The sequence below is a fragment of the Nicotiana sylvestris genome, chromosome 12 (assembly GCF_000393655.2).
Source record: "Nicotiana sylvestris chromosome 12, ASM39365v2, whole genome shotgun sequence".
NCBI classification, from domain to species: domain Eukaryota; kingdom Viridiplantae; phylum Streptophyta; class Magnoliopsida; order Solanales; family Solanaceae; genus Nicotiana; species Nicotiana sylvestris.
This window is the reverse complement of record NC_091068.1, coordinates 46,864,010-46,876,671: the sequence shown is the minus strand read 5'-3', so window position 1 is coordinate 46,876,671 and position 12,662 is coordinate 46,864,010. Positions and strand designations below refer to the sequence as shown.

At 36.1% G+C, this 12,662-nt stretch overlaps 1 protein-coding gene across 1 annotated transcript; it reads left to right on the top strand.

Moving 5' to 3' along the window:
* The first annotated feature begins 2,058 nt into the window (after positions 1–2,058).
* On the top strand, positions 2,059–4,733 carry LOC138882990 (uncharacterized). Its single transcript, XM_070163642.1, has 4 exons — positions 2,059–2,410; positions 2,557–2,643; positions 2,740–3,308; positions 3,552–4,733. Exons 1-4 carry the CDS (start codon positions 2,059–2,061, stop codon positions 4,731–4,733), a joined length of 2,190 nt encoding a protein of 729 aa, XP_070019743.1.
* The last annotated feature ends 7,929 nt before the right edge of the window (positions 4,734–12,662 follow it).

Sequence of the window (12,662 nt, the reverse complement as noted above, 5' to 3'; positions counted from 1 at the left end):
ATTGGATTAATAAAATATATGAATATGTTGGAGTTGATAGATTAGTAATTACTCATAGGTGGGTAAATATAATTTGGCGAATTAAGAGTCAAATATGAAACCTCGAGGGTTGGGTATTCTAAATTAGCTATGAACTAGCCTAAACAAGGAAATTAACATGAGATTGATATTATGTAATTATAGATTGATTGGAGGAATTTGTACGAATTGCTCGAGGTGAAGCATTTGGTATTTCGGCACGAGTACTGTGAGTAGTAATCTTATTGTAATTTGTGTTTTCATAACTTGCATGATTTACACATGATTTTTAACATGAATATGTTACCGATTATTTTAAGTTGCATGTGGGACAAGTTTTTTACTCGATATGATACCAAAATAGTTATTTAAGAAGATTACCGCTGTTTTAAATATTTTCGTTGTCACTAGATCTGTTTTACCGTTACCTGAATTTACTGTTATCGAAAAGAAATTATATGATTTGATAAGAACTAAAATGCCCTATATTGTTTTAAAATATTTTCTATGAGTATATACGGATTACAGAGACAAGTATAAATGGGAGACAAGAGGGTTTGCTCTGATGGTAAGCAACCCCCACTTCCAACCGAGAGGTTGTGAGTTCGAGTCTCCCCAAGAGCAAGGTGGGAAGTTCTTGGAGGGAAGGATGCCGGGGGTCTATTTGGAAACAGTCTCTCTACCTTAGGGTAGGGATAAGGTCTGCGTACACACTACCCTCCCCAGACCCCACTAAGTGGGATTATACTGGGTTGTTGTTGTTGTTGTTGTTGTTGTTGTTGTTGTAGAGACAAGTATAAATGGGAGTAGACATTGAAGGATCCCGTAGCTAACGACGGGTTCGTTAGACCTGGTGCACCTTGTAATTACAGATTACCGTTATAGCCCTTGCTGGTGGGAAGGTAGAACTAGCATACCATTACCGATTTCCCTCGAGTAGGGACTATCATTATATTTAACTTCTTGCGAAGAAGTCCACAGTTATACTGATTACATGATCCGTTCATTGAAACCTCCCAAATGTGAATATTGATACTAGACAGTGGTTACCGAGCTTATTAATGAACTGTTAATTCTATTATACTACAGGAAAATCATGACGAGACTAAAAATTATTTATTGTTTCTGAAAGGGCATTTTTATGTTATTTTCTGTTTGATATACCATGTTTTCTGACTTGTCCCCAATAAAAACGGTTGTGGTTAAATATTATGACTCACTGAGCTACCGACTCATTCCCCGCTAATTTTTTTTACAGAAACAACAGTTGACACATGCGAGGATTTCGTTAATTAGAGCGTACAGGTTGAGAATTCTTGGTGAGCCTCGCACTGTTCGTGTGGGTAGAGATTTTTATCAATTGTTATGATATTTTCTTTGAATTCTTAGAGTTGCTCCATAGTCATTCTTTTAGTGTCATGAGTATTATTTTGCTATTAGTCTTATGTCGAGTATCGTTCTTTATTATCAAAGTCGGAGTTAAATTAGTATTTCTGGTTATTAGTGGGTTGATTAGTAATAGTGAAGACTATTTTGGTTAATTAATAAGTTGTCGATTGTTTGAATTGCTATTAGGGTGTTTGGTTGCTGATTTGAGACAGGAATTTTTTTTGGGATAGTCCAAAAACAGGGAAAACTCTGTCCGATTTTCTGTAAAATACCGATGAGGATTACTTGGGAGCACTTGCTCCTATGCGCCGGTCTCGATCCTTAATTGGGTCGTGACAAAGTTGGTATCAGAGCTTAGGATTTAAGTCCCGAGACATGGAGCAATGTTTAGTAGAGTCTTGTTCATGGGTATGTAGGCGCCCATACTTATGATCTTGAGGCTACTGAACATTTAGGAATGTTTTCCCTTCTTTCATTCTTTGATCGTGCGTTGAGATAACTTGAGATTGACTTTGGAAAATTTCTTTCACAAATGGCTAGGACACGCACACCCTCATCTGCTGGACGTGGTGCTACCCGGGGGGGGGGGGCGGTCAAGTTGGGGTTCATCAAACTAGAAGACAGACTGCCCCTCAAACTCAAGTTGGGAACATGGGTCAAACCCAAGCTGTTATGCCAGATCAAGTGCAAGAGCAGGGAGTTCAGAACGCTCCACCACCAGTGCCAACTGTTGTACCTATTGTTGCCTTACCTGCAGATACAGTGGCAAGGTTATTGAATGTGTTAGAGGCATTGGTGCCTATTCAGGGCGGAAGTTCATCTCCTCAGGCTACTTTACAGACACAAGCACCTACACAGACTCAGCCATTTGGGAATAAGGAAGTGTCCCTATACGAGTTCCTGGAATTGAAATCACCAAAATTCACAGGTTCCGATAATTCAGCAGATCCTCAAAGTTTCTTGGATGGGACACTTAAGGCATTACATGCTCTTGGATGTTCTAGTGAGAGAGCCGTAGAGCTCGCATCTACAAACTAGAGGATATGGCCAACACATGGTATGAAACTATATTGCTAGGAAGGCTAGCAGGAGCAACACCACTGACATAGGACGAGTTCACTAAGTTGTTCAAGAATCATTTTCTTCCAGACAGTCTGATGCAACAATATGCTAGAGACTTTGAGAGATTGGTTCAGACTCAAGATATGGATGTATCAACATATAACACTAAGTTCTGTAAGCTGGCTATATATGCTCCTCACTTAGTGCCTACCGAAGAAGCTCGAGTTTAGAGGTTTGTTGATGGATTGGTTGGTCGTCTATACACTGCAGTAGCCTCACAGATGAAGACTTTATCCTACTCTGATGTAGTCGATCTTGCTAGAAAGATTGAAAACAAGGGACGTGAGGAGCGTGCAACTAATGATTTACGTAAGAAGGCCAAGACAGGAGGGGCTTTCAGTGGTGGTTTTAGTGAAAATAGAAGAGCAGGAAATCAGGGACAACAACAACAACAGGGTTCTCAGACAAGGACACACATGTCTTCACAGTCCACATACATACCACATTACAGACAAGGTAATAGGGGACCATCATCTTCTAGACATCGTAATTTTGGGCAGATATATGCCACTACTCCAGTCTGCCAGACTTGTGGTAGATCACATTTGGGACAATGTCGTGTTCTAATTGGAGAGTGCTTTCGGTGTGGCCAGTTGGGACATCACTTGAGGGATTTCCCTCAGCCTCCGAGAAATTTCAACCAAGCTTCTAGTCAGTCAACTGCACCGACTCAGACTACTCGTAATACTTCAGGTGCTACAGGTACAAGAAATAGAGGTCAAAGTGTTGGAGACCGTGCTACTGTGAATCAAGGACAAGGCAATGCTGGTAGAGGTCAGGCGAGAGTTTTTGCATTCACTAGACATGATGCTTAGGCCTCGAATGCAGTGGTTACAGGTATTCTTTCTATATGTTCATTTGATGCACTTGCATTGATTGATCCGGGATCTACCCACTCCTATGTGTCCTCTTACTTTGCTTTGAGATTTAGTAGATAGCTCGAGCTATTGAATGATCTTTTTCTAGTTGCTACTCCTGTTGAAGAGTCTCTATTAGCTGAATACGTGTATTGTTCTTGTTAGATTCGAGTTGAGGGTAGAGATACTCTAGCTGACCTTATTGTACTTGATATGATTGACTTTGACATGCTAATGGGAATAGATTGGTTATCTTCTTGCTATGCTATAGTCGATTGTCATGCAGATATAGTTAAGTTTGAGATACCAAATGAACCCAATTTTATTCTAAGAGGGAGTCAGGTTTCAGAGACTTGCAAAATTGTATCTTTTATGAAGGCTCAACGACTTCTGAAGAAAGGTTGCTTGGGTCTCTTAGCTATTGTAAATGATACAAGAAAGGAAACAGTTAGTATAAAAAATGTACCAGTAGTGAGAGAATTTTCTGATGTATTTCCTGAGGATTTACCAGGATTGCCTCCAATACGAGAAATAGACTTTAGTATTGATTTGCTACCTGACACACATCCCATATTGATACCCCCATATCGAATGACACCAGTAGAGTTGAGGGAGCTAAATCAACAGTTACAAGATTTGTTAGATAAGGGTTTTATTAGACCTAGTATATCACTATGGGGTGCACCAGTATTATTCGTAAAGAAGAAAGACGGATCCCTGAGAATGTGCATTGACTACATGAAGTTGAACAAGATAACAATACGTAATAAATATCCTTTTCCTCGTATAGATGACATGTTTGATCAGTTACAAGGAGCTGCCCACTTTTCAAAGATTGACATACGTTCTGGTTATTATCAACTTAGAATAAAAGATGAAGATATTTCTAAGACTGCTTTCAGGACTCGATACGGGCACTATGAGTTTCTTGTGATGCCTTTCGGACTGACTAATGCTCCAGCGACATTCATGGATTTAATGAATAGGGTGTTCAAGCCATTTCTGGATAGATTTGTAATAATATTTATTCATGATATCCTGATATATTCTCGTAGCCAAGGAGAACACGAGAATCATCTCAGGACTATATTGCAGACATTGCGAGAACATCGGCTTTATGCTAAGTTCTCGAAGTGTGAATTCTGGCTAGACTCGGTAGCATTTTTGTGGCATGTTGTATCCAAAGATGGAATTATGGTAGATCCTAAGAAGACTGAAGTTGTGCAGAAATGGCCCAGACATACTTCTCCTACAAAGATTCGCAGCTTTTTAGGCTTAGCAGGCTATTACAGGCGTTTTGTGCAGGATTTCTCTAGAATAGCAGTGCCGCTGACCAAGCTAACGTAGAAAAATGCAAAGTTTTAGTAGGCGGAGGAATGTGAGCAGAGCTTTCAAAACTCAAAACATGTTTGACAACTACACCAATATTAGCCTTACCATTAGGTTCTGGAGAATTTACAGTATTCTGTGACGCCTCGAGGGTGGGATTAGGATGTGTTCTCATGCAAAATGGTCGTATTATTGCTTATGCTTCGAGACAATTGAAAAAGCACGAGCAAAACTATCCTACACATGATTTGGAGATGGTTGTAGTGGTATTTGCTCTAAAAATTTGGAGACATTATCTATACGGCGAAACTTGTGAGATTTGTACTGACCATAAAAGTCTGAAGTATATCTTTCAGCAGAGAGATCTAAATCTTTGGCAGCGTCGTTGGATGGAACTACTCAAAGACTATGATTGTTCTATTTTGTATCATCTTGAAAAAGTCAATGTGGTGGCTGATGCATTGAGTAGAAAATCTATGGGGAGTTTGGCACATATAGCCCTTGCAAAGAGACTTTTAGCCAGAGATATTCAGAGACTAGAAGATACAGGTATCAAATTTAGTGTCGGAAATTCAGAGGCATTGTTGGCTTGTGCTCAGGCTAAGTCTTCATTAGTTGAGCGCATTAAGGCCACCCAATATAAGGATGAACGATTATGCAAATACAGAGATGAGGCCTTAGCTGGTAAAAGTAAGGATATGATTGTTCAAAGTGATGGTGTTCTTCGAATGGGTGACAGGCTATGTGTAGTAGACGTATATGGGTTGAGACATGCTATTCTTAAAGAAGATCACCACACTAAATACATTATACATCTTGGATCCACAAAAATGTACCATGACCTGAAACAATTTTATTGGTGGGAAGGTATGAAGAAAGATGTTGCTAACTTTGTTTCTAGTTGTTTAACTTGTCAGCAGGTCAAGGCTGAGCATCAGCGACCTGCAGGACTACTACAACAAATTGAGATTCCAGAGTAGTAATAGGAAATAATTACTATGGATTTTGTCATCGGGCTATCACGAACCCTTAGAGGTTATGACTCGGTATGGGTGATTGTAGATCGACTGACGAAATCAGCACACTTTTTGCCGGTGAAGACTACATATGGTGGAGTCAGGTATGCACAGATATTTATGAATGAAATTGTCCGACTTCACGGAGTTCCAGTATCCATCGTCTCTGATAGAGGATCATAGTTCACTTCACGCTTTTGGAAATCGTTTCAAGAAGCATTGGGTGCACGAGTAGATCTTAGTACTGCATTTCATCCACAGACAGACGGGCAGTCTGAACGTACTATTCAGATCTTGGAGGATATGTTGAGAGCTTGCATTCTTGAGTTTTGAGGTAGTTGGGACACATATATATCGTTAGCTAAATTTGCTTACAACAATAGCTTCCAGTCCAGTATTCAAATGGCACCATACGAAGCATGACACTAAAAGAATGACTATGGAGAGACTCTAAGAATTCAAAGAAAAGCCCATAGCAATTGATAAAAATCTTTGCCCACGCGAACAAGTGTGAGGCTCACCAAGAATTCTCAACCTGTGCGCTCTAATTAATGAAATCCTCGCCTGCGTCAACTTTTGTCTCTGTAAAAGAAAATTAGCGGGGAATGAGTCGGTAGCTTAGTGAGTAATAACACTTAACTACAACCATTTTTATTGGGAACAAGTCAGAAAACATGCTAGTATATCAAACAGAAAATAACATAAAAATGCCCTTTCATAAACAATAAATAATTTTCAGTCTCATCATATTTTTCTTGTAGTATAATACAATTAACAGTTCGGTAATAAGCTCGGTAACCATTGTCTAATATCAATATTCACATTTGGGAGGTTTCAATGAGCGGATCATGTAATCGGTATAACTGTGGACTTCTTCATAAGAAGTCAAATATAATGGTAGTCCCTACTCGAGGGAAATCGGTAACGGTATGCTAGTTCTACCTTCCCACTAGCGAGGGCTATAACGGTAATCTGTAATTACAAGGTGCACCAAGTCTAACGAACTAGCCGTTAGCTACGGGATCCTTCAATGTCTACTCCCATTTATACTTATCTCTGTAATCCGTATATACTCATAGAAAATATTTTAAAACAATATAGGGCATTTTAGTTCTTATCAAATCATATAATTTCTTTTCGATAACAGTAAATTCAGGTAACGGTAAAACAGATCTAGTGACAACGAAAATATTTAAAACAACGGTAATCTTCTCAAATAACTATTTCGGTATCATATCGAGTAAAAGACTTGTCTCACATGCAACTTAAAATAATCGGTAACATATTCATGTTAAAAATCATGTGTAAATCATGTAAGTTATGAAAACACAAATTGTGGTAAGATTACTACTCACAGTACTCGTGCCGAAATACCAAATGTTTCACCTCGAGCAATTCGTATAAATTCCTCCAATCAATCTATAATTACATAATATCAATCTCATGTTAATTTCCTTATTTAGGCTAGTTCATAGCTAATTTAGAATACCCAACCCTCGAGGTTTCATATATGACTCTTAATTCGCCGAATTATATTTACCCACCTACAAGTAATTACTAATCTATCAACTCCAACATATTCATATATTTTATTAATCCAATTTCATAAAGTTCTATTGATTCTTTAGGAAGAAAATTCTCAAGTGTGAATGAACTAGTGTAATTTCTATTTCTCTGTACAATCTCCCAATCATGAGAATCGAAATTAAAATCTACCATCAAGAGAAGCTCAAGCTATACCCGTAAGACACAATTCGTGCTTAAGATTCTTCAACAAATTGCCAAAGATTAACAAAAATTTATACATATCTTTCCTTGTTTCACTGACTTTTGCCAATCTCCTTATTTAACTCTAACCATTAATATATATTCTCAAATTTGTGGAATAAGTACCTGAAGATTTGAACAAAAACTGGATGGAAGTGGCTTCTTTTGCGGTACCAAGCTTTTTCCCCAACTCACCTTCTGTATTTGTTTTTGATTTTTCGCTTTAATTCTGACCAGTTCCTTTTTTTTTTTGCTTCTGTTTGGTTTTACGCAACAGAATTGATTTTTGTTGCAAGAGAAAGGGGCTTCGGCCCTTTCTTCCTTTTTCGTTTCTGTTAGCTAGCGTAGGGCTTGCCCTATTTAATCTTATTTGTAATTTTTTTTTTTGTGAATTACGTAATTACCCTCTTTCTTTTTGCTATTAGTCTTATGTCGAGTATCGTTCTTTATTATCAAAGTCGGAGATAAATTAGTATTTCGGGTTGTTAGTGGGTTGATTAGTAATGGTGAAGACTATTTTGGTTAATTAATAAGTTGTCGATTATTTGAATTGCTATTAGGGTGTTTGGTTGCTGATTTGAGGCAGAATTTTTTTTTGGGATAGTCCAAAAATAGGGAATACTCTGTCCGATTTTTTGTAAAATACCGATGAGGCTTACTTGGGAGTACTTGCTTCTAAGCGCCGGTCTCGATCCTTAATTGGGTCGAGACAAATATAATGCCAGACTTATTGCTAAGGGTTATACTCAGAAAGGAGACATTGATTATAAAGAGACCTTTTCACTGGATTCAAAGAAGGACTCGTTAAGAATTATTATGGCTTTGGTGGCTCATTATGATTTAGAGTTACACCAAATAGATGTGAAAACTGAATTTCTTAATGGAGATCTCGAGAAAGAAGTTTATATGGACTAACCAGAGGGTTTCAAAACTAAAAAAAAAGGTCAAATGGTGTGTAAATTGAAGAAGTCAATATATGGACTTAAACAAGCCGTACGACAATGGTATATAAAGTTTAATGATACCATAACATCTTTTAGATTTTGTGAAAAATACCGTTGATCGGTGTATATACCAAAAGATCAGTGGGAGCAAGTTTATATTTTTAGTCATATATGTTGATGATAATCTACTTGCCGCTAATGATTTAGGCATATTGCGTGAGATTAAAGATTTTCTCTCTAAGAATTTTGAAATGAAAGATATGGATGAGGCATCCTATATAATAAGAATAGAAATATTCTGTGATATATCACAAGAATTATTGGGATTATCTCAGAAAGGCTATATCGAAATAATTCTAGAGATATTTAATATGAATAATAGTTCACCACGAATTGTTCTAATTCAAAAAGGGGACAAATTTAGTCTCATGCAATGCCCTAAGAATGATGTAGAACGAAAGAAAATTAAATCAATTCCTTACTCTTCAATTGTTGGTAGTCTGATGTATGCTTAGACCTGCACAAGACCGGATATTAGTTTTGTTGTCGGAATGCTAGGAAAATATCAGAGTAACCCGAGAATTGATTACTGGAAAGCTGCAAAGAAAGTTTTAAGGTACCTGAAAGGAACGGAGGATTACATGCTCACGTATAGGAGATCCAAGCATTTGGAAGTTGTTGGATACTCAGATTCAGATTTTGCTGGATGTATTAATACTAGAAAATCCACATTTGGTTATTTGTTCCAATTAGCTGAAGGAGCAATATCGTGAAAAAGTGCCAAACAGTCTGTCATTGCTACATCCACGATGGAAGAAGAATTTGTGGCATGTTTTGAAGCCACAATTCATGCATTATGACTGCAAAACTTTATTTCAGGACTTGGGGTTGTTGACACCATTACTAAGCCGCTGAAAATTTACTATGATAATTCTGCAGCAGTATTCTTCTCCAAGAATGATAAGTTTTCCAAAGGTGCCAAATATATCGAATTAAAGTACTTTACTGTCAATGAGGAAGTTCAGAAACAAAGAGTGTCACTTGAGCATATTAGAACTGATCTCATGATTGCAGATATCTTAACGAAAGGTTTACAATCAAGGATATTTAAAGAACATGTACATAGAATGGGTCTTGGCAGTATTTATGATAGGTGTATTTATGGTGTTTTGACACTCTGAGTTCATTTATGTATTTCTGATATACATTAATGGTTTCCTGTTTCTCATAATGGTGTGCACATTATTGTTTTGAGATATTACAGGATAAGTCTCAATGAGACATTATTGTGAACCATAATATTTTATAGCTTATGGACCTGGTACGATTAGTTGCTAATGTTGTAGTATATGGAAGGGAGTATGTAGACAAATTATATATAACCGCCACAACTCACATTTAGTAGTTTATCGTATTATGGTATTTATGATGGACATTATAGAAGAGATTTGTTTATGCACAACTAATGTTCCTATATTAAATATTAATATTATGTGATTATTAGGCCAAGTGGGAGAATGTAAGTTATTTTCTTACGTGTATGTGGCTCAATAGGTTTAATTCCCATAATTAATATTTAATTAATTATCAATTCTCATCCGTCCGATTGGTTACTTGATGGACGTACCAGATTAAGTGAAAACCTCTATAAATTGGTCCTCTCCCAATCCACTAGGGTTACCGTATTTTATTTCTTTCTTCCCTCACTAAAGACGACGGTAACGTTAAGTTAGGGTAAGGGGCGAGAAACCAATTTACTGATTAACGCTTCACGATAATGAATTTCGCTTCAGGTATATTTTTTGTAACGATTTTTGTGTAAGATCATCATGTTCAAGATCCTGGTATAAATTAGTGTTTATGCTTACCGTGCACACTGAACAGTCACACATTTACAATGTATAAAAGATGGTAGAGACGCTAGCAAGATATGAAGAAGATTGAGTAATTGAAATACAGATCTCAATTGTGTCCTTCCAATTAAAAATATTTAGGGGTCGTTTGGTATAAGGTATAAGAGTGGTACAAAAATTTAATACCATTTTAATATTCTGTTTGGTTAGCAAACCATGTATAAGTTATCCCGGTGTTAATTTTAATACTGGGATAACTTATACCTTATAGAATGTGGGGTAATTAGCACCGGTATAACTTATACCTTCTTCTTAGAAATTATGCAATTGTCATTCTTAATACAACATATCAAACAATGAATAAACAATAATCCCAACATAACTAATACCAGCATAACTTATCCCAATATTACTTATACCGACATAATTTATATCAATATAACTTATACCGATATAAATTGTATTCCAACGAAACGGCCCCTTGTAGTACGTCCGAGTGGGCTAGACTGAAACATACTACTTAGGACACAATTGAGCATGACACTCTACTTTGCTAGTGTTGCCAGTGATCAGTCTATGTATGGGGCCTCCCATGCTGTGTCTTTGTGCAAGACAAGTATGCCCCAATAGCTGCCTTATTTACTGTATAAATGGAAAAAATCTAGCTGGCTTATTTACTGTAGAAATGGAAAAAATCTGACATAAATTTATTTTCATTTCTGTAAGGCCGAGATGGGACTTCGGTGACTGTTGATTAATTGATTGCAAAAAAGGACGTCCATTTACATATATGGGTAATCGATGGGCAAGAGGAAGTTTAGGTGTGTTTAAATCGAATCGAAAAATTGCGCAAGTTAAAAAAGTCAAATCAAACCAATTTAAAATTTAATTAAGTTTGGTTTGATTGGTTTGATATTAAGTAAAAAAATTCGAATGTACAATTTTATATATACATTGAAGAATTTATATAGAATTTTCTTCAAAAGAAATCTAAAAATATTTGTGATTCTCTCGTAAAATATATATATATAATAGAACTATAAAGTGTATCTATTTATTTTTTTACCTTCAAATAGTGGGTTTGTATCATCATTTTCTTATCAATGTTATTAAATGATTCGATCTTTTTGTTGTTCCATATTCATATATCAAAATCTATTAAACTCTTTTATCTTTTTTCAATTTGAAGTGGTTTTTCGATAATTTTAAAATTTATTGAACATATCATCTTTTAGGGTTTATATTAATTTTTATGTTGAATTATTAAATTTTATTGACCTCGAAAACGTATATCAGCGAAAAATTATTTTTCGAAGACCAAGAAAATAATTATTATGTGTTACTGAAAAGATCCCATAAGAATATTTAAATTCATATGTTTGTTAGTTTTTTTTATTTTTACAAAATATATAGTCACTTATCAACACTTTATTTATAACTTTAACAAAGTAAAATTAATATTTATATAACAAAAAAACTCGAAATAACAGATGTTGGTTTGGTTTGGTTTTTGAAAAAACCAAACCAATTTGCACTATGCAAAATTATGACTAAAGTGGTTCCTTATCCAGTTTGATTTGTTTGTTCAGTCACGGAAGAAATTGTGTTCGACAAAAACTGAACTTGATCGTTGCATGGAGTCTCCTTTTGCAGGAAAAAATTTTCTTAGCACAACAAAAGTTTCCAAGCATATTAATTCACTTTAGCCCAGTTTAGTTAGTTGGATTCTTTCTAACTACATGTACTAGCTGCTCGTGGGATAAAAGACGAGGAACAAGAGATGATTATATTGTAAATGGCACCGGAAAAATAAAAGGAAAGGAGAGACTGAAGGAAAGAAAGAGACCAGGATATTGCGTGTGGGTAAAGGTATCACATATACTGGGGCCTTTACCATCTTCATTCCAAGCTCCTTCATACTGTCATTAGCAACATTTTCCAACAGTTGGTTTCTACATAATGTACTCAAATATTACTAAGAATAAACCAAAAATCCAAGTCCAAAATCCTATCTGATAGGTGGAAGAGGAAGCCCCAAATATGAATTCAGATGGGAAAATGGTGCGGTTGAATGGAAGTGTAATTTCATGGCTTGGCACATTTGCAGCTAATGAGACTTCTATTAAAACCAAGACGTTGGTTAATAATAGAAAGAGGCCTAGCAACAAAGACCCTTGAAAGGCCATTGCTTAACCCTACGTTTTCAACATATCTTACGACCCCACTTTAAATAGACTTTTTTCAATATACTCAGCTCTAGCAACACGTGGCATCACCATTATTACTTGAGAATCATCCAAACAAATTTATTGTTTCAATTATTTTTTGTTGGTTAAGAACAAAGTCTCAGTTGAAAGAAAAAAATAA